Source organism: Spermophilus citellus (assembly GCF_964194105.1).
Source record: "Spermophilus citellus genome assembly, chromosome: X".
NCBI lineage: Eukaryota > Metazoa > Chordata > Mammalia > Rodentia > Sciuridae > Spermophilus > Spermophilus citellus.
The window spans coordinates 11,553,256-11,576,675 of record NC_138190.1 but is presented as its reverse complement, the minus strand read 5'-3'; the positions used below and the strand labels follow the sequence as shown (position 1 = coordinate 11,576,675).

General features: G+C 39.1%; 1 protein-coding gene across 6 annotated transcripts in view; it reads left to right on the top strand.

Annotated features, from left to right (window-relative positions):
* Window positions 1-23,068, top strand: part of CTPS2 (CTP synthase 2) — a 104,093-nt gene extending 81,025 nt beyond the window's left edge. For 4 of the 6 annotated variants that reach the window (XM_081277062.1, XM_081277061.1, XM_081277060.1 and 1 more), the window contains 6 exons: window positions 522-577; window positions 2,375-2,471; window positions 10,679-10,823; window positions 16,361-16,378; window positions 21,120-21,230; window positions 22,126-23,068. In XM_081277062.1, coding sequence (XP_081133188.1) covers window positions 522-577; window positions 2,375-2,471; window positions 10,679-10,823; window positions 16,361-16,378; window positions 21,120-21,189 — 386 coding nt within the window. In that variant the 3' untranslated portion in view covers window positions 21,190-21,230; window positions 22,126-23,068. The remainder of the gene's footprint in view (window positions 1-521; window positions 578-2,374; window positions 2,472-10,678; window positions 10,824-16,360; window positions 16,379-21,119; window positions 21,231-22,125) is intronic. The other 2 variants (XM_081277063.1, XM_081277065.1) reach the window with 1 other exon arrangement.
* The last annotated feature ends 352 nt before the right edge of the window (window positions 23,069-23,420 follow it).

Sequence of the window (23,420 nt, the reverse complement as noted above, 5' to 3'; positions counted from 1 at the left end):
ATGGTCGATGTTCTAGGATCTGCTGGATTCCATGGTGGGCTCGTATCCTGGCATTGTACCAGGCTTCCCTGATGTAATGCAGTGGTGATGGTTTACTTAAGAACTGTTTCAGGGTTTTGAGGAGGGGTGAGGGGGCATGGTGGCAGGAAAGATGGTGGAATGAGATGGACGTCATTACCGTAGGTACATGTAGGACTGCACATATGGTAAGACATTACATCATGTATAACCAGAGAAATGAAAAGTTGTGCTGCAATTGTGTACTATAGTGAATCAAAATGCATCCTGCTGTCATATAAATCTAATTAAAATAAATTAATTAATTAAAAACTGTTTCAGGGTTTTGAATTAGCTAACACCGCCTTCCACTAGAAGAGAAGAAAATCTAGATTCCTACTCAGAGTATGATCATTTGGGGGCTTCTGCTAGAGATCACAGAGGCTTCTTTCACACATGTGCCAATGAATGTGCTTCTGAAGCTTGATTACACCAATGTTAATATCACTGTTGTATCTCTACAGGGAAACTTTATGGCAATGTTCCTTTTATAGAAGAAAGACACAGACATCGGTATGAGGTATGCCTTTCACACAGAATCACTATGGAATGTGGATGCTTAGTGTGAGGGACCCCAGTGATTATAAGCAGACCCTCTGGAGAAAGTTTCTAGCCCCATAGCATCCAGAGGGCCAGGGAAGACATGCCAGATTTCCCAGAGCCTCTTGCTTTCAGATGAGGTGGGTGGGGCTAGGAGATTCTTCTCTCTTTGGCTTTCCAGAGGCAAAAGCTTTCAGTGTCTGCACATGGTTCTTTGTTAACTCCAACCACCATCTTCCAGAGCAAGATAAGCCCTGTATTCCCCTTCTTTAACTCCTGCCCTTTATTTTCCAGGTTTGAGAAAATGGCAGTAGCTCCAAAGAGAGACCAAATGCCTCTTGGGATAGGGATGAGTTCCTACATATTATATGGTGGATTCTAGATTTAGGAACCTCTTTGGCAGCTTACATTGAGCTTGACGTTTAGTGTCACATGGTTAAGAGTGGTTAGGAGTTGAGATTGCCACATGAGAAGCATAGGTGCCCAGAACTGCAGATTGTCTGTACCAAAATTAATATATCAATTATGATGCTTTTGGCTGTAATGAACAGAAATTAGTCATTCAAACAAGTCTAAACAATAAGGAAATTTATTATCTCAAGTAACAGGTAGTCCAGAGCCTGGGTAGATTCTAGGCATGGTATAGTCAGGGCTTCTGTCACCTCTGTGGTTTTCTTGGCCCTACCCTTTTCTGTGTGTCTGCTTTGCCCTCTGACTAGTCTCCCTCACAGTTGCAGAATGGCTGCCAGCAGCAACTGAGGTGACATGCAGTTTTTCTTCAGTCTGATTGGGTTACCTTAGTTTACTTTACCAGTCTGTGAATTAGTAACCATTTTAACCTTTTGGTGGGTTTAAATCTGGGTTTTGTTTGTTTTTTTGGTACTACGGATTGAACCCAGGGATACTTAACCACTAAGCTGACAAGGTATTAGTTAAGTTGCGTAGGGTCTTGCTAAGTTGCCCAGTCTGGCCTTGAACTTGTGATACTCCTGCCTCAGCCTCCCAAGTTGCTGGGATTATAGGAGTGCACAACTGCACCTGGCTTAAACCTGGGTTTTTGCAACATTCATCTACCAAGAGGGATTGGTTTATCTTATTTGGTTTAGACCAATTGAGGTCAACCTCTGAAGTGGGACAGACAGAGTTCCAAGTCCAAGGAAAAGAACAGTTTCAATCCTCAAACAAATTTATTCTTTGGAGAAAGATAGTTAAGTACACACCACTCAAGGAAGAAGCAAGTACAGGTTGTAACTAGCTAGTCTCAAAGTTCCAAGTCAGAATATCTGTGTCATAGTTCTACTTTTTTGAATCTCATCTTTGGGTGATAGAAGGTGGGCCTCCCACATTGAAGTGATGGGTTTAGACTTAATGTCTTAAGTTCATTATGAGTTTAAAATTAGGCTTTGGGTATTAAGTAGAGAAATTAAGTACTAGTTAGAGTATCCCTGAAATGGAAAAATCCACCCAAACAATAAAGGATTTTTTCACAAGCTCATATGTCTGTATTGCACTACAGCTCAAAAACACTTTCCTAGCTGGATATGGTAGTGCACGCCTGTAATCCCAGGAGCTTCGGAGGCTGGGGCAGGAAGATCATGAGTTTAAAGGCAGCCTCAGCAAAAGCAAGGTGCTAAGCAACTCAGTCTCTAAATAAAATACAAAATAGGGCTGGGGATGTGGTTCAGTGGTCGAGTGCCCCTGAGTTCAATCCCCGATAGCAACAACGGCAATAACAACAAAACCAAAAACGAAACCACTTACTTTCTTGTATTTCCAGGTGAACCCGAACCTGATCAACCATTTTGAGCAGAAAGACCTAAGTTTTGTTGGTCAGGATGTTGATGGGGAGAGGATGGAAATCATCGAACTGGCGAGTAAGTGAGCTCTTTGTTTTTGAAAAGCCTTGTGTCAACCACAGACTAATTTGAGATCTAGGTTTTCGCTCTTCCTATTCCTCTTGCCTTTGAAAGAAATATGAAATTATGGGGTGTAGGAAAAACAGATGGCTTCTAGTCCTAATCATTTGGGGGTCTATTAGTCTGAATCTACTATAAAATAATGGCTTTTCCCAACTCTACCAGTTCTACAAGTAGTAGGCTTCTTTTCTCTCCTCATCTTCCTATTCTGGGGTTTCTCCTGTATGTCAGCCTCTAGGTTAGATGCTCTGCAGAAGGCAGACAGCTCACTGTTAACTGACACTAAGCTTGTTTTCCTTCTTTGAGGATGAATGGCCACCTTGCCATTGGTGACTGCTGTTGATGTCTGTTGTGTGAAGAGCCTGGCTCCTCTCCTGTCCTTTCCCTTCTGCTCATGCTCAATGGTCAAGCTCAGGCCAGTCATTTTACTTCCAAACTTGAATCACTGCACCTAGACTTCTTTGTAAGACCAAAGAGAGCACAAAGGAATTGGATTTCTTTTTTTTTAAATTTTTAAATTTGTTTTAATTAGTTATACATGACAGTTGAATGCCTTTATGCACTTTGATATATTACACACAGATGGGATATAATTTCTCATTTTTCTGAGTGTACATGTTGCAGAATCATATTGGTCATGTAGTCACAAATATACATACAGTAATAATATCTGTTTCTTCTACTATCTTTCCTATCCCCACATCCCCTCCCCTGCCATCACTTCCTTCTACCTAATTTTAGGTAATGCTATTCTTCTCTAGTGCCTCCCCGCCTATTGTGAATGAGCATCCACATATTAGAGAAAAAATTCAGTCTTTGGTTTTGTGAGATTGGTTTATTTCACTTAGCATGATATTCTCCAACTCTAATCACTTACTAGCAAATGCCATGAGTTCACTATTCTTTAAAGCTGAGTAATATTCCTTTGAGTATGAATTCCACATTTTCTTTATCCATTCATCTGTTGAGGAACACCTAGGTTGGTTCCATAGTCTAGCTATTGTGAATTGAGCTACTATAAACGTTGATGTGGCTGTGTCACTGTAGTATGCTGATTTTAAGTCCTTTGGGTCTAAACTGAGGAGTGGAATAGTTGGGTCAAATGGTGCTTCCATTTCAAGCTTTCTGAGGAATCTCCATACTGCTTTCCATAGTGGTTGCATCAATTTGCAGTCCCACCAGCAATGTATGAGTGTACGTTTTCCACCACATCCTCGCCAACATTTATAGTTGCCTGTATTCTTGATGATTGCCATTCTGACAGGAGTGAGATGAAATCTTGGAGTAGTTTTGATTTGCATTTCTCTAATTACTAGAGATGTTAAACACCTTTTCATATATTTGTTGATCAATTATATTTCTTCTGTGAAATGTCTGTTCAGTTCCTTAGCCCATTTATTGATTGGGTTATTTGTTTTTTTGGTATTAAGTTTTTTGAGTTCTTTATATATCCTAGAGATTAATGCTTTATTGGAGGTGCATGTGGTAAAGAATTTCTCTCCTCACATTATTGTTTCCTTTGCTGGGAAGAAGCTTTTTAATTTGAATCCATCCAATTGAATGATGAATAGATAGTAGAAGAAATCAAGGATTAAATAAAAAAATTCTTAGAGATAAATGAGAACACTGATACGACATATCAAAATCTCTGGGACACTATGAGGGCAGTACTAAGAGGAAACTTTATTGTATTGAGTGCATTCATTAAAAGAATAAAAAAATCAACAAATAAGTGACCTAAACACTACATCTAAAAGCCCTAGAAAAAGAAGAACAAATCAACACCCAAAGCAGTACAAGACAGGAAATAATTAAAATCAGAGCTGAAATTAATGAAATCAAAACAAAAGAAACAATTGAAAAAATTGACAAAACAAAAAGTTCTTTGAAAAAATAAATATGATAGATAAACCCCTGGCCATGCTAATGAAGAGAAAAAAAGAAAACTCAAATTACTAAAATAGAAGATGAAGAAGGAAATATCACAACGGACACATCTGAAATACAGAAGATAATTAGAAACTATTTTGAAAATTTATACTCTAATAAAATAGAAAATATTGAAGAAATTGACAAATTTCTAGAGACATATGACCTACCCAAACTGAATGAGGAGGTCATACATGATTTACTTTTATTTATTTATTTATTTTTGCGTTGGTTATTTTTTTAAAAAAAATTTATTTTTGTATTACAATTCTTACTACACCATTATACCATAATTTATCATATCTCTGAATATATATAAAGTATGTATAAGGTATATGAAGGGAGACCCTCATCATACATGATTTAAACAGATCAATTTCAAGTAATGAAATAGAAAATGCCATCAAAAGCCTACCAACCAAGAAAAAACCAGGACCCGATGGATTATCAGCTGAGTTCTACAAGACTTTCAAAGAAAAATTAACACCAGTGCTCCTCAAAGTATACCATGAAATAGAACAGAGAACCCTTCCAAACTCATCCTATGAAGCTAGTATCACCCTGATACCAAAACCAGACAAAGACACATCAAGGAAAGAAAACTTCAGCCCAATATCCCTGATGAACATAGACGCAAAAATTCTCAGTAAAATTCTGGCAAATCACATATAAAAACATTAAAAAGATAGTGCACCACAATCAAGTGAGATCCATCCCAGAGATGCAGGATTGGTTCAACATATGGAAATCAATAAATGTAATTCATCATATTAATAGAGTTAAAAACAAGAATCATATGATCATCTCAATCGATGCAGAAAAGGTATTTGACAAAATACAGCACATCTTCATGTTTAAAACACTAGAAAAACTAGGGATAGTAGGAATATACCTCAACATTGTAAAAGCTATATATGTTAAATCCAAGGCCAGCATCATTTTAAATGGAGAAAATTGAAAGCATTCCTGCTAAAAGCTGGAACAAGACAAGGATGTCCTCTTTCACCCCTTCTATTCGATATCATCCTTGAAATTCTAGCCAAGGATTGGATTTCTGTTGTAGAAGAGCACTGAAATTGTTTGTTGCTGGGCTGGGCCACCCCTGAGAACAGAGGCACAAAGCATTCATTTATTATTGATAAAACATTCAGGTCTTCAAGGACATGGTAAGTCCATGGTCACAGCTGGCCTCGGCTCTTTGACATTCGAGCCCACGTAGGCCAAATCCAGCCTGCTGACTATGTTGTGTGGCTAATGAGCTGAGAATGTTTTTTACATTTTTAATGGGCTAAAAGAAGAAATGGAAGAATAATATTTGTGACACATGAAAATTATATAATTATGTGGCATTCAATTTCAGTGTCCATAAATAGTTTTATTGGAGTATAGCATAGGGGCAGAAAGGTGTTACCTTTTCCTCACCCACTGTGAGGGTCATGGTGGACACTCCTCTGACAAAAGGTTAATGAGAGAAAAGCATAACAGATTTATTTAATGAAACTTGTACACGACATAGGAGCCTTCAGAAAGAAAGACCCGAGGGTCCAGGGAAAACTATCTACTTTTATGCTTGGGTTCAGTGATGCATGGACAGCTGTGTGCAAATTTGATTGGATAAAAGGTTTTGGTCTAAGGCCTGTCTTCAGATTCTTCTTGGCTTCTCTGTGTATCATTCCTTCTCAAGAGATGTAGGGCAGGATCCCTCTGGAATGAGAGTCTCAGACCTACTTTCACGCAAAGTAACAGAGGCAGAGATTTTATGACCAGAAGGTCAGAGTGACCTTCTTGCTTCTGGGCCTGCCCCATCTCCTTCCATTCAGAGTACTTCCTGGTAAGGTTTTTTGAGTCTTGACAATAGCCACACTCCTTCTTAATGTTTTGTCTGCCAGTGGCAGAGATGAGCAGTTGGGAAAGAGACCTTGTGGCTTGCACAACCTCAAATACTTATTATTTACTGATATATTTGCCAACCCCTGGTGTAGACCTGCCTGGGTGCGCTTCATTTAACACACTTGAATTCAACATTTTCAGGTGCCTCCTTGCCCCATTTGTCTATCTGGATGTTCTCTTGGCACTTCCATCTCAACTTATTTAAAACTAAATTCACACCCTCTCTGACTATTCCTGTGAAAGAGTCTTGTTGACTGGAATTTCTTCTGCTGACCACCAGGGACTTTTGAAGCATGATCACCTTTGTTTCTGAGCTGTCCTATGTGTTGTAGAGGATTTAACAGCATCCCTGGCCTCTAAAACTCGATGATAATAGTAGATCTCTTCCCCTCCCTCTTTCTTATGACATTCTAAAATATATGCAGACATTGTTAAATATCCCTGGGAGGCACATTTACCCCTGGTTGGACCATTAGTTCTTCTTCCCCTTTACAAATTGTAATCAGTTGTTGAGTCCTGTAGGTCTGTCTCTGGAAAGAAAGATGTTTGAGATTGCATTTCCATTTGTGCCACCATAGTCCCAGTGCATGGTGACTCCGGCTCTGTGTCCTCAAGCCCCTCCCTGACTCTAGTTTCTTTCCTCTCTTGTAACTCCTAATAAGGAGGACAAGGCTCTGACAGATGCAGTGCCTTTGACACTAATTTGTTGGAGCAACTTCTCTTATTTATTGAGTGCTAAGGATATATGGGATACTCTAAAAATGGTAGCATGAGACTCTAGAGTTCACCTTTCAACCTCTATGCTTTAGGTCCCAAACTGTCTGTGTAACTTTGTTACTCCTTTCTCCATCTTGGCCCATGTCACTGTTCTCTACATCAAGTGCCTTTCTGTTCTTTGCCCTTTCTGTCTCTAATCTGTTCAAGTACTTCAGGATTTCCAAGAGGAGGGGAACTGATGTCAGAGAAGGCTCCTTTGAACATGGTAGCATTTTACCTGGACCCTGGAAGAAGGAAAGCCATGCACTCATTACATGTTTGTTACTGGACTCTTTATTGAGGACTCCACATGCCTGTGTAATTTACAAAGCAGGGATGCTCGGCTCAGTTTATAGAGGAGGCTGGAGTGAAGAGAGGTTAAGTAATATGCCCACAGGCACTGGTGGGGCTGGAGTAAGACCAGGTCCTTGTCTCCACTGCCTCCACCTTCATCTTCATTCACTACTCAGCCTAAGATTATCAATCTCTGCCTAGAGGTTTTTTTTTTTTTTTTTTTTTGTACCAGGGATTGAACCCAGGGTCACTTAACCACTGAGCCACATCCCCAGCCCTTTTTAATTTTTTTTTTTTAATTTTGAGACAGGGGGGGGATAGTAGGGGATAGGAAAGGTAGCAGAATACAACAATTACTAATAGGGCAGTATGTAAAATTGTGGATGTGTAACCGACGTGATTCTGCAATCTGCATTTGGGGTAAAATTGGGAGTTCATAACCCACTTCAATCTAATGTATGAAATATGATATGTCAAGAGCTTTGTAATGTTGTGAACAACCAATAAAATAAATAAATAAATAAATAACAGAAAAAAAAAATTTTGAGACAGGGTCTCACTAAGTTGCTTAGGGCCTTACTAAGTTGCTGAAGTTGCCTTTGAACTTGTGATCTTCCTGTCTCAGCCTCCCAAACTGGGATTATAGGTGTGCTGCCACCGTGCTCAGCTCTGCCCAGAGTTTCAAGTTAGAATAGTAAGGATATATTCTAGGGATCTTTCTGATTAAAAATGCCCATCATTTAGAATTACAGCATGGATCACTGTTTGGTGTGGAAGCCTCTTAAGTCCTTCTAGCATGTGAGAGGGCGGAGAATTTCTTAAATTACTCTTTGTTTACTTTGCTCAAGTACTCATTCTCTTTTAATTCACCGGGTTCCCATTATTGTCTGCAAATAATGAGAGTCCTCTTTCATCATGAAGATTTAGATTCCCATCAATGCTTTCAAATTTCACGCAGGTTAGAAAGAAAATGAGAGCCACTGTAAAACCTTACGATTTTTAAAAACCGACTGCAAGGAAATTTATTTTATGAAGGAAGATTCCCCAGATGAAGCACATTCAGGGATCTCCACTGTCCTGAAAGGGTTCGAAGAACAACAACAAAGCTTGAGATTCTTACAATGTCAGAATTTGGCCGGGTGCAGTGGCGAACACCTGTAATCCTAGTGGCTTGGGAGGCTGAGACAGGAGGATCATGAGTTTAAAGGCAGCCTCAGCAAAAAGTGAGACACTAAGCAATTCATTGAGACCCTGTCTCTAAATAAAATACAAAATAGGGCTGGGGATGTGGCTCAGTGGTCAAGTGCCCCTGAGTTCTGGCCCAAGCACTACCACCACCCCCACAAAAGAATTTGGCTTAAAGCCAAAGTAGTGATTTTCCGTGCTGGGGATGGAGCCCAGGGCCTTGCTCATGCTAGGCAAGTGCTCTACCACTAAGCTACCCTCCACCTTGCAGCCCCTGAGAACATTATTTTAAAGCTACTTTATCTGACTGATAGAGGATCATCAAAATTTAAAACTTTTAAGTCTTTCCTCATACTGGTGTAGAGAATTTTTTGGATAGAGTGATTCAGAACAATGATTCATTCATTCAGATATTCTATCCCTGGCTTTGACATGATCCATTTCTCAGCTTCTATCTGTTAGCACCACAAAAACACAATTACTGTCTGCTTTCTTTCCAAGACTATGCTATAAGATTTACCCTGACTTAAATTTAAAGCTACATTGCTTAATTTCTTCTCTAAGTGTGGATGATTTCTCTTTTCTCAAAGGGATGAATTCCTGGGACAAGGAATGTACTATTTACCAGACAAAACGTTCATACCTAAGTATCCTTCTAATTCAAGGAGGCTTCTTCTTACATACAGAGGATTTCTGCACTGGATTTTTCTGAGATCAGAGCTGCTATGATAGAACTATTCTGCCCTGTTTAGTATGGTGGCTACTAGCCATATGTGGCTACAGAGCACTTGAAATGTGCTTGATTAATTCTAGTGAGTTCAAATAGCCACATGTTACTAGAAACTACCATTTTGTAGGCTAAATGATAACCTTAGGAAGTAGAAATTTTTTGTTCATTCATCATTTCCTTATTGCTATACAGTACCTTTGGGTCTCTAGGGGTGACAGGAATTTGTGATTTTGATTCTATACCAGATTTTTAGACCACTTGATAAAACATCTTATTGAAAGCTTTGAAGTTATTTTATTTCCCCCATAAAGCATTTTATTTAATTATATTCAGCTTGATACATATAGCAATTATTTTTGAAATTTGGAAATACAGCCTAATAACCATGCTCTATACTATGATAATGATAGGATTAGAGAGACATTTTCAGTCTATGTGCTCCATGATCTAGGAGTACACATAGCTTTATAGAGTTGTGATTGGTGGTGGTGGTGAGGAATATGGAATTTCTACCCAGATTTGGAAGTGTCACCCTTTTAATTCTTTTTATTTTAAAACAAGATTCTGGATATCTGGGAAAAGCTACTTTAATGTTTCTATTACCTGAGGGAGAATTTGAATTCCTCATATAGGGGGTTCTTATAACCTTTGATATGAAAATAGCTTAATTTTTCTTCATGATAATGTAACACATGCTCATCATGAAGGTTCACCCAATATAGAAACATATAAGGAAGAAGAAAAGAGCTTGAACTCTTGCCACCTTGAGATATAGCTACTGTGAACATGTTGAAAGCCTATCTTTTCATCACTCAGACAAGTTGGCATAGACTGAAATATGAGTACCAATTCCATTTTATGGTGTTATGATTAATACCCAACAAAGCTGTGACTAGAAAAGCAGTTGTCCTTGTTGTTTCCCAGGGGCAGACCACTGGGTCAGCATTGTGTTTGTTTATCCCTGGGGACCCTTCCCTCAGGGACAGAGAAGACTTTACAGGAAATGGCCTGAAGCCATCTCAGAAAAAGAATGATCCTGGGTTAGCCTGCAGTCTGAGGGATACCATGGAAACAGAGCCAACACAAGTCTGCAAAGGGCCTTCTAGAAGCAGGCTGACTTTGGGAATGTACAATTCATCATAGCACTCACAAACTATCTCTTAGTTTTGCTAACACCTTCTACAGATAAAATCCTGAATTAAGTGAGATATGCTTTATATTTAGAATTCTACTCCAGAAACGGATCATGAAAGTAACTGTGATGACAAGTTAAAAAATCATCTTAGCATTTAATGAGTTTTCTTATTCAAGGATATGAAGACCTTTCAAGCAGTTCTTATATTTGTCTGCTTCAATCACATCCTGATTGCTCTCATTTCAGATCATCCTTATTTTGTCGGTGTCCAATTCCATCCTGAGTTTTCTTCTAGGCCGATGAAGCCTTCCCCTCCATACTTGGGGCTCTTACTTGCAGCAACTGGGAACCTGAATACCTACCTGCAACAGGGATGCAAACTGTCCTCCAGGTAACCAGCTCACTACTCCTAGCAATGACCCGAGATGTGCATTTATTAGCATCTTATGTTTCTAAAATCGAATATTATTATAGCATTTTTTTAAAGGATCAGTTCTTCACCCTTAACAATTTTCTCTCTCCAAAATAATTTAATCATGTTTACAGCAATAATGTGCTAGTTCTCCAGATCATGATGACACTGGGTATTGTTTCATATAATTTTTTTTTCATTTTGAAAAGTAAAAAATGACTTTCTTTTGTTGATCTTTGATTAATAATTATATATGAATATCATAGTTCTCTTGGCTCTTTGTTTTATGAAAAGATTTTCTGTTCTTTTGCTCCCTTTTCCCTTTTGTATTCTTTTTCATACTGACTGGTAACTTCTTTAGTTATAAGGAAAATTAATCCTTTGTTAGATTGTATGCAAATTTTTTTCAGAATGATTTTGTTTTTCTTCTGGCTTGTTAATGGAAGTTTTCATCCTTCCTAAGGCATTTTGGATAAGGACTTTATGTAGTCTCTATGGTGTTTTTTTTTTTTTTTTTTTTTGGTGGAACCGGGGAATGAACCCAGGAATGCTTAACCACTGAGCCACATCCACAGCCCTTTTTTTTAATTTTAATTTTTAAGATAGGGTCTCACTAAGCTGTTTAGAGCCTTGCTAAGTTGCTGAGGTTGCCTTTAAACTTGTGAGCCTCCTGAGACACTGAGATTATAAGCGTACACCACTGCACCTGGTTTATGTATGTTTTGTAAAAATTTATGTAAAATTTTGTTTTTTTTTGTACTGGGGATTGAACCCAGAGGTGCTATACCATTGAGCTACATCCCCAACCCTTTTTTATTTTTTTTTAATTTTGAGACAGCATCTTGATAAGTTGCTGAGGCTGGCCTCCAATTTGGAATCCTCCTGCCTCACCCCCCCCCCCAAGTCACTGGGATTACAAGCATGTGCCACCATGCCTAGCTATTTTATAAAAAATTATGTAGTCAAATTTTTTACTTTTCTGGATTCTACCTTTAGGATCATGCCTAAAGTCTTTTACTATGCAAAGACTATTTAAATAATAACCAGGATATCTTCATCTTGCACTATTATGGTTTTGATTTTTTGGTTTAAATCTATAATCTATATGGACTTTATTTTTAGCACAGCATTTAAGGTAGGGATCTGGCTCCCCCTCAGCTCCCTATGAATTGTAAGTTGGGCAATTTGGTTTCATTGCAGAGATTTGTTCAATTGATGATTTTATCTTTCATACCTGAACCTTCACTATTCTTTTCACTGTCAGAGCATTACTGTAAAGGAAGACCTCATGTACTCTATTCATGTTGTTCAGTTTTTAAAAATGTATTTTGCTATTCTTCCAGATGAACTGTACAATGATTGTTAGATCAGGTTCAAGTAAAAACTCCTGAGGGATTTTCATGAGAACTTCATTATATTTAAATATCACTTTGGGGATAATTTCTCTCTTTATTTCTTTTTATCCAAGAATAAAGTATGCCAAAAATTTAAAAGTGGAAGGAACTCAGAATATCAGAGATTAGGAAAGGTCATTACCACAACAATCCTCTGTGCTGTTTAGAAGATTGCCATTGCCAGCCCTCTTCCTAGACAACAACTCTTGAGGGCTGCCTGGCTCTATGCATGGGTGTATGTGTGAGATTGTGTCACAAAAGCCTGCTTATTAATGCCATTGCTTGCTGGGAGAAGCTCACAGCTCTCTAGTATTTCCTTTAGCTGTGTATTTATATGGGAATGGTTTATATATTTTGCATGCTGTGCACCTTACTGAATTAACTATTGCTACTTGCATTCTTTCAAACTTTGCCCACAGAGCTGAAGTCTGGGCGTGGGGTGAAGGCACCCTGGGCACTTCCCTGCTTCAGCCAAGTGGCTCTACACTCTTTAGCTCATATGCTGTGGTTCTGCATGAGAGATTTCATATGAAGAAGACCTTCCTGGGTTGTCAGGATATACAGCTGATACAGCAGATTGAAAATTCCAGGGTGGTTCGGTGTCATGTGTGTGCCGTGACCCTTCACAGCCAATCATCTCTATTATTTCAGGTTCTCACACTTGAAAGGGGCGGGGGTGATAGTGGAGCGAAGTAGATGGCTGGGAGAAATTTTTCACTAATAACCATCTAATTGTTTGCAAGCATTAACTAATATATGGATGTTGTCTGGTGTGTGTGGGTTGCCCACCTATGTGCTGTGTGTCCTGCCAATTCCTTCTTGGAGGTTCGCCGTCTTCAATGGAAGCTTCTTGGCAGTTTCTGCTTGCTAGTGACTCCTGAGCAGGATGCAATATGTCTTGGAGAATCAGAATTCCAGCTGATTGCAGACTTCCTTGGTTGTAAGAGAATTCCTACGAATCGGCTACAAACTGGCTCATTCCTTAGAGGCAACTGGCATCTTATTTATCTTTGTCTCCCTGGCTCCCTAGCACAAGGGATTGTTTATTACCCGTTAAAGTAGTAAATACAGGTGTCAGGAAAGGATGGATGTTGTCTAGTCTGGTCTTGACACATTGCAGGGGATTCCCAACTAAGAATGGTGACTGTGAATTAATCCAGAGACAGATACCAGGATGACTTCAGCTCCTCTCTGCCCAGCTCCATGGGATTAGTGCACTTTGAAAAGCAAATAACTGCTTTGATGGCCAGACTCTAATGTGAGCTGAGTTGGAGCTGAATTTCTTTCAGATAAGATTACTGCTTCTAATTGACCCTAGAACAAATGCTAGAATAATGACTTCCTTTTCCAGAAATTGGCTCTGATGATATTCAACTGTATGGCACATGGACAGCTGATATCTCTAAGATACAGAGTGTAAAAATCCTTGGCTTTCAGTAAGAATACCTGAGCTGTAACCTCTGCATTCTGTTTAGTGGAAGATATTTATCTTTGAGCACAAGGGAGGTTGTAGTAAGAATATTTTGGGGGTATTTAGAGCTGGTGATTTAACTTGTCAACCATTCCATTATCTCCAAAAAGACAGCAGTTATGAAGACCAGTTCTACTTGGTTTTAGATGGGTAGTGGTCTGGGCTCAAGGGCTCATGTCTGGTCTCAAGGACATGAAATTTTTAGGGTAGTATTTTTTTTTTTTGTGAGCTACTCAAAAGTATATGCAAAATCAAACTGAGAGTCTGGTTTTTAGGGTCTCCCAAGACCACTTGCACAGTGATGATTCTCAAGGAATCAGAATATAGTTGAACTCACAGCTAATATTTATTACAGTGACACAGTAAATATATACAGCAGGCTCAGTAAGGGAAAAGATGGAAGTGGAGTCTGGAAACATCCATTTGCAGGTTTGCAGTGCTTTCTCCCTTCTGTGATAAGTCACACGGAGCTCACCTCCTAGCAGTGAATGCAACATGTGCATGATATTTCTGTCCAGAGAAGTCTGTCTGTCTTTAGGGATTTTGTTGAGGACTGATCACGTAGAGGTTCTCTGCTTAGCAACCCCCCAAATTCCAGACTCCTAGAAGGACAACTGTGTTCACTATAAATCAAATTGTTTGTACAAACAACCTGGGCCCAGCAAAAGGATTTTAATCAGTTAGTAATGGAGCATACATTCTGAAAGGCACATGTACAGACACCAGCCAAGAACCAACCCTGTTGGCCTTTCTAAAGATGGCTGCCTCAGGCCTGCTATGCTGTCTTCTTTGTACAAGTATAACTTTAATTGTACTGAGACATAATACCTTTATTTATTTATTTTTATGTGGTGCTGAGGATTGAATCTAGTGCCTCGCACATGCTAGGCACTGAGCCACAACTCCAGTCTTACAAGTGTAACTTATTAATTACGGCATTAAACCTTTTTTTTTTTTTTGGTGGGGGGTACCAGGGATTGAACCCAGCAGCACTCAACCACTGAGCTACATCCCCATTCCATTTTTTTTTTTTTTAAAGACAGGGGTCTCACTAAGTTGCTGAGGCTGGCTTTGAATATGCAATCTTCCTGCCTCAGCCTTCTGAGCTGCTGGGATTACAGGTGTGTGCCACTGTACCTGGTTAGACCATTTTTAGAATGAATGAATCTATGGGAAATTGTGGTCCATTAAATAAAGCTTCTAATTCTTTGGTGATGTCTCTCCTCTCGTGTCTAAGTATAATTTGTCCCATGTATAAAAGGGTGGTCTTGCTGATATAGTGGAGGGAGACTGTCTCATGTAATTGTAAGAAAACAATTTAGCTAGTCTATGGTAGGAACTTAAATAGGAATGATGATGCTATTATTATTCTTTTACCTTAATTCCAATTTCCTTCATTGCTTGCCTACTGCATAGCCTCCTACCTGGTCTTGTGCTTTCCTCCTCCTAATCCCTCTTCTGCCCTCAGAATGATCTTCCCACATTATTTTGGAGCTTAAAACCCACCCTCAATGTCTTCCCTGGGCATATAGGATAAATCCATGTGAAACAGCTTGTAGTCCTCTGAACTCCCCAGAGGGTTTTAATGTCTTTGCCTCTTGGCTTTTGATATGTATTTCTGAACTGCTTAGTGAGCTGGGAAGACCAGTCTATATCCTATCAGTATGCCAGCCCACAGGAATGGTTAAGGTGGGGCATGGAGGTAAGAGTAGCCCTCTGTTTTTGGCAGAGTGGTCATTTCTCCCTCTGAGGCATGCTTACTCCATTTGGGATGAGTCAGAGTAAGATGCTGTTTTCCCCTGCATGAATTGATATTCATTGTCCACCACCATTTCAGACTTGGAATCCTTTTGCTTTTTTACTTTTTTGGGCTGCAAGGTTGATGTTGCCTGGGGTTGTTATTACAATATATGGTGCAAATATTTTCTGTGGGGACAGTATCAACACATAGAGCAAGTACTATGCATTTGGCTTCTGGCTGTATCACTGGGAAATTTTGTCCAAGTTACCACTCTTCACTCTTAGGGCTGCTATGAGGAATAGTTGAGATGGTGCTTTATGAACCATTATCAAAATACTAGTTTCTCCCCTTTTTGTATTTCAAGCATAAAGGAATTGAAAATTAGCAAAAAAGAAGCAAGTTCTTTTTTTTCTATCTTTTTTTTAATATTTATTTTTTAGTTTTGGGTGGAAACAATATCTTTATTTTTTTATGTGGTGCTGAGGATAGAACCCAGTGCCTTACACATGCTAGGTGAGCACTCTACCACTGAGCCACAACCCCAGTCCTTTTTTTGCTATCTTTTGAGCAGCTGTTTTAAACATTTTAAATCTGTTCCCCTGCTCTGGGACGAACTTCAACTCCATGCCTGGAGATCCTTTTTTTCTGATAAATTATTATTAAAGAAATCACATTTGAGTGCACCTTACCTTAGGGGTTATATACGGGCTAAAAAAGACGTTCTCTATTGATGTTGATTAACTCTAGTGTTGATAATGTGGGGCCAGCCAGAGTGGAGTTCAAAGTAATACAGGATTCTGTGCTTTTAATGCCCTGCCTGGGTCGATTCTACTGTTTACTATGAAATGCAAAACTCATTCAAAGCATACTAAGTTTTTATTCCATTGCTCTTATATTTTATGGCTTCCAGGGGCCCTTTGAGAAGGAAGTAAGTATAGCAGTAACAATGCTTTGGGGAAAACTGTGTGCATGGCAACGTGTTTTAAGACATGCTTTTTCACATGAAATGGATTCTGATAGAAAGTATTGTAGGAACTCATGCATGCTGGGAATCCTAACTATGCCATTAAAATATTTTAAATTCGAACCACCTCCTTCCGTTAATGAAGAAGTGATTTAATGGTTGCCTTGAGGTTGCACAAAAGGTGGGTTATATGAGGCATTACTATACCCTTTCTCTGGAGCCTTGGAATATGTTTTCTTATAATGGGAATTTATTAGGAGCCAGGACAGATACGCTTGACTATGACAAGCCTTTTGTCTCTCAACCACATGGAGACCATTGTAATCAAGTTTTTAAAGTCAGGCTAGTGTCATGAGGATAGGAATTCCCATGAGTCGCTGCTGCTGATTTTCATTTTGTCTTGAAGAAATGGTCCTGTGAGATACTTTCTTGAAAGAAGAGTTTCTACTATTTGGGGAGGGCACATGTATGCATGAGAGATATTTGCTGTGATTTTTAATTAACTATAGGTATCCAGACCTTTAAAAACACTGAGGACCATTGCATGTTGATTGTAGTTTGTTTTTTAAAAACTCATTATTCATTTCTTTGTAAATCAGCACTATCCATTAAAACTTTCTGGAATGATGGAAATGCTTAATAATCGGCATTATTAAATATTGCCATCACTAGCCACACCTGGCTATCGAGCAATTGAATAGTGCAAATGAGGAATGGAATTTTTAATATTATTTGATCTAAATTTGGATAGCCACTGTGGCTTGTAGCTACCATATTAAACAGTTCAGGTTTAAAACCTTCCCCTTCTCAAAGGTAACAAGGCACACTGAATGTGTCTGTACTTGGTGGTACTTCATAGAATTTAAATCTAATATCTGATAATTCTTCCCATTGAGAAGCTCTCTCTCTGTGTGTGTATGGAGATTACTCAAAAAGATGGGTTAGTTTTAAGATGGAGCTGATATATATTAAATTAAGTGAAAATTCGCCCAGATAAATCTAGCTTATGACTTCTTTTAAGTTTGTTCTGTGTGCCTCATGCATGCCAGGCAAATGCTCTGCCATTGAGCTACAGAACAGTAGTTCTGAGTGTCATGGCTTATCTCTCAACCTATACAAAAGAAAATTGGTGAACCCAGTCATTAGCATTGCAGATGCACAAACTCAAGCTAAGCCTCATTTTGTCATATCAATTTGGGCCATTTCGATGTATTAGCAGAGTTCTACCCTTTGGATAGAATCGAGAGCCAGTAGATTCGAAACAGACCCACATAAGTCCACTGGCTAATGTGGATAGAGAATTACACTTGGTACCAGAAACAATTCTGAAAACCATGCACTTAACAGTTTTCAACTGATTCTTTATATTTTACGAGTTTTGCAGGAGATATCAGTATGAATATGTAATCCTCATAAATAGTAACAACATTTTTATGTAACTTTCAGAGCAAGTTTATGTATATTCTGTTTTGGCCCTCATAACATTGTGGTGAAGTTGTTATTATTGCCACGTTTTCTTGGGTCTCAGGAGTCAAGTGACCTTGTCCAAAGATACATGGTTAATATATAATATTTATTTATGTAAATAAATAAACACTATTAATATGTGAGGGGGAATATGAGAGGAAAAATGTGAGCCCACCCTACTCCTTTCAGGGCTTAGAAATAGGGAAGGAAGTGTGTGTACCATGTGATACCTGAGGAAATGGAGGTCCCTTGGTCCTTGTAGTGTCAGGTGACATGCCCTGGTGGGCTTGACTGCCCCATTGCAGCCCAACTTAGAGATGAACTTGTGGCCTGGGTTAGTATGATGGAAATTCTAGCCCCATCTCAAACAAGTTGTGTGCTAGGTAGGTCACTTGAACACCCTTGACTTTCATTTCTTCTCCTATAGGGAGTTGAGTACAACTTCTGAATTCCCTCCCTTTGCTAATTCTCTGACAACAAAATGAAGCATGGAACCAGCAAGGATTGAGCATTTGAGTAGGGAGAGGTTATATCCAATTTTTGACCAGGTTTTTAAAGAATATTTATTTTTTAATCTCTTTTTTCCCTTTTAAATGATTATTTCTGTGTGACAGAAATGATTTTTCCTGAACTAAAGTCTAACTAGGTGCCATTTTCTACTTTAGTGAATTTAAGGATATATTTTTTATATGCTTATTTAACATATCTTGTTTTTTCTGCCAACAATTTCTTTTTCTTTTTGGTACTGGGGATTGAACCCAGGGGTTCTTTACCACTGAGCTCCACATCCCCAGCACTTTTTACTTTTTATTTTGAGATAAGGTCTCACTAAGTTTCTCAGGCTGGCCTTGAATTTGAGATCTTTCTGCCTCAGCCTCCAGGGTAGCTAGGATTACAGGTGTGTGCCACCAACCCTGGTTTTTTTTTTTTTATCTGTTCTTAATCTTTATCTCCTCTCCCTGCTATAGCGCCCCTGTACCTCTGCTGTTTGCCCAAAAGTCAGGGAGGACAGTGAGAATGCAAACCAGAAAAGATATATGGTCTTTTATGATTTGGTTTATCTATTTATTGATATTCACTCAATAGGTAGAGAATAAACTCTTTGTTTTCTAGCCCTTCAGCACAGAGTTTCTCCAACTGTTTCATTTAAGAAAAAGGCAGGTGGTGGTGGTGATTTCACCTGTTATGAAATTCAGACATTGTTACTAGTCAGCAAAAGCTTGGCCAAGGTTAGGGATGGGTCACGCATGGAACGCTTCCTGGCAGTGTGTCTCCACAGATCAGTAGAACTCTAGTGGAGTTCATCGATGTGCTGATTTATTTTTTAAACCAAGCAAAAGGAAACCCAAACAGAGCCCATGGCTCAGAGCAAAAGTTCAATTGCAAAGGTAACTGATGGTGAAGATGTATTTCTAAGGGAACCCAGCATGGTGACAGGTGTCAATAATCGGTCCTATTCTGAAGGCTATATGTGACTCAAAACCTTGGATTAATGAGAATGATTGTTGGAACGGAAAACTTTCATGCTGCTGACATATAAATCACTGTGAAAATATGATCTGAAGTGGATAAGATTTCAAGGTGAGTTTAGAGAGTGCATTAGCACTCTGGTGCACTGCTGGTGTTCCCTGGGTCTTGAGCCAACATGCATGTCTAGTCCTAATGACCACCAAGTTCAAGCTCCCTGTGGAATGTGCTGACCATAGATGACAGGTTCCCATGTAATGAGGAGCTGCTGTTATCTCAAGCACAGAGGCAAGCAGAATTCTGTATCTAGGGAGGAGCCATAGTTCTTAAACAGAGGCAAAAGCCAACCTGCAGCTGACTAACAGAATCAGGGACACACAGCTGTGTTTACTGTTCTCTAATCCTTTCACGTGGCCAGTGAGGAGGAAAAACCATCTTTTCCTCTAACCATCTTAGTTTCTGGCTGAGGCCCCTATAACAAAAGATAGATCAACAACAGAAAAGCACACACATTTATTTGTGTTTTATGTGACATGGAGTCTTTATAAGGAAATGAAGACCCAAACAAACAGATAAACACTAGTGTTTTTTTTTTTTTCTCTTTTGGTACTGGGGATTGAACCCAGGGGCACTCGACCACTGAGCCACATCCCCAGCCCTTTTTTATATTTTATTTAGAGACAGGGTCTCGCTGAGTTGTTTAGGGCCTTCCTAAGTTGATGAGGTTGGCTTTGAACTTGCCATCCTCCTGCCTCAGCCTCCCCAGCCACTGAGATTACAGGCATGCACCACCATGCTCAGCAACCCTAGTGTTTTCTATAGCAGGTAATGAAGAGTGGTGAGTCATGGAGAAATAGAATAGAGCAATGAGTATAGTGTCATGGTAATGAACCAGGGGAAACTTAGCAAGGTCATTTTATTCAGATTATTTTTCTCTGTGTCTCAGTGTTTTCTGAGAGAAGAATACTCCTTTCCATTGGGGTTTAGGGAGAGTACCTCTCAACTGAGGTTCTTATTATCTGCTTCAGGGCCAGAGGGCAGGGGAAGGTCCAAGAGACCTTCTAGCACATACTGTCTCTCAGCATCCTATGGCTTAATATTGTCACTCTGCTGAGGTGCTGTATTCTGGAGTAGTGTGTCCTGGACTCCCTTCATTGCCTAAAGAAACAGTTGTCATCAGAAGGGCAAAAAGTGAAAGAGCTCTAAATAGCCATGTAATATTTTGTGCACTTGAGAAAATTGTGGTCAGTTGGAATAGGTCTAAATGTGGCTCAAACTCAGATGCACTGAGCTTTATTTAGCCCTTAGTTGGACAAGAGTAGATTCACAGAGAATAAAAGGGTGCATCAACTCAGGCTTTTATTTAAATCAATTTACTAATAGAACACCTCCAGTAGACAGCAAACAATAGGTAAGGTTGGCAGGTGGGAAATCAAGGCTTTTGTTGAAATATACAAGTGATCAGTGTCTTCAGAAAATTATAGATTTCAACTTAAATTGAAATGCTTTTCTAAATTTTCTGAAGAAGTAACTTCCAATTTTCAAAGCACCCTATCAATTTCTCTGACCAAAGAAGTCAGCTGTTACTTGTGGTTGGACTAACCTCTTTCTGTAGTGACTAGAACGTGATAATAGAATATTTCCTAATACTTTCTCTGAGTAGAGGTTAATTATGGAACATGTTTGGAATGGAAAATTGAATCATTGCCCAGGTTTTTGTTTGTTTGTTTGTTTGTGTTTTATGCCTTGTTAAATTCCTCTTTTGATCTAGTGATAGATACAGCGATGCCAGCGATGACAGCTTTTCAGAGCCAAGGATAGCCGAGTTGGAAATCAGCTGAAGCTAATACATGACTTGGAATAACGGGGACTGCCTAAAAGGGTAAGATGGAATCTTTGAGCGTTTTTGTCTTATAAGCTTATGGGAGTGTTACAGGACTTGCGTCTCAGGATCCTTCTCCCTTGGGATGCTCCTATTTGACTGGTACAGTTAGTAGGATAGACTCAATCCAAATGGAATGCATCTGAGGTCAACAATTTACAGGTACACCTATAAATGGGTACCTGAAGGATGGAGGGCATAGAGTTGTAAATGGTCTAGATTTAGACTTGACAGTTTTTTTTTTCCTGTAAGGCCAGTCCAGATAGTAAGTCTCTTAGGATTTATGGATCTTATAGTCTCTGTTACAACTACTCAATTCTGCCACTGAAGTAGGAATCCAGCCACAGGCAATACAGAAATAAATGCACATGGCTGTGTGCTAATAAAACTTTATTTACAAAAATCATTTTGCTGACTCCTAGTCAAGGCCACTCCTCCCAAAGCAGATTTTCTTGGATTTGTATAAAATAAAATAGGATTTTATTTCTTTGTAGGGAAGTGCCAGAGATAGGTTTGGTGTCCAAGGGCAGCTTATTTTCCCTGTGGCTCTGTTATGCATTATTAAATTTATATTCAAAGGTGGACATGGTTTGGGAGTACCCTAGGGTTTATGGCTGGCCTCAAATTGGATAAGCTTCTCTTTAGTAGGGACAACAGCTTTTGGAAAACTTGTCACGAGTTTATTGTTCTAGTGTGAGCTCCCTTCATATTTGTATGAGGGGCAGACTATGAATGTTCACTGGGGGGAGGAAGCTAAACTGTATCCATTTAGGTTTGCTTCAGATGTGTTGGCTTTTAGGAGCAAGTTAAAATGGTGTAAAGACTATCTAGAGGTATTTTAAGGACATGTATTATTTTATTTTGATGTGGCTAATACTTGTGTTTTTTTTTTAAGCCTCTGAAGTAGTTGTAGTGAAGATGAAGGAATTATCTGAAGAAATCACCACACTCATAAAGAATCGCTTTGTTCTCCAAATATGGGATATAAAGGCTCAAAGGGAATTTGGCAATGCTTACTTCCATGAACCAGAACCAAAGGGGTAGTTTTCTTCTCCTTCCATAGGTGGCCTTTGGTATTCACAAATTTCCATAGTTAATTAAACTTTCCCTAGCAACAATAATGGGGGAGAAAGTGTGTCTGTGTTTTGTCCAGTGCATCATGATGTCAAGGTGGTGAGCAGGGATCCAGGTAATTGGGCCTTCCTGGTGTTATGTGGCAGGGCACATGCCGTAATTAATTTTGAGTAAAAAATGATTTGTTTTGTTACCTGGAACTCAGCCTCAGGTTCATGTGTGGGTGAAGATTATTTCAATTTCTCACCCTGCTTATTTCCAGTTAAAAGTGAAATTTAGCAGGTTGAAGACTTGGAGTGGCAAGTAAAGGTCTCACCTTAGACACAATATCCAAAAAACTCAGGAATCAAGATCAGTAATATATACAAATTTTTAAATTGAGGTAAAATTCACATAACATAGAATTAACCATTTAAAAGTGAATGATACAGTAGCATGCACCGATGTGCAACCACCACCTTTATCTAGCTCCAAACATTGTCAATAATCCTTAATAAATCCCTGTACCCGTGAGCAGCTCCTCCTCATCCCCCCTCTTTGTATCTGCTGGCAATCACAAATCTCTCTTTGATTTGTATAAATTTTCCTATCCTATATTTCCTATCAATATATTTCATACATGTGGAATCATATAGCGTGTGACCTTTTGTGACCTATTGTGTCTGATTTCTTTCATATATTGTAATGTTGGTGAGGCTTGTCCATGTTGTAGCATGTAGCAGAACTTCATTCCTTTTTATGGCTGAATAAAATTCCACTGTATATTTCTACCACAATTTATTGATTCATTTGTTGATGGACATTTGGGTTGTTTCCACCTTTGGGCTATTGTGAATAATGCTGCTATGAACATTCACTTGCATATACATTTTGGAACACCTTTTTTTTTTTGTACCAGGGGTTGAACTAAAGGGCACTCTGAGTCACATCCCCAGTCCTTTTTTTATATGTTATTTAGATTTAGAGACAGGGTCTCACTGAGTTGCTTAGGGCCTCGCTAAGTCGCTGAGGCTGGCTTTGAACTCAAGATTCTCCTGCATTAGCCTCCCAAGCCACTGGGATTATAGGCCTGAGCCACTGTGCCTGGTTGTTTTTTAATTCTTGGGGGTTTATACC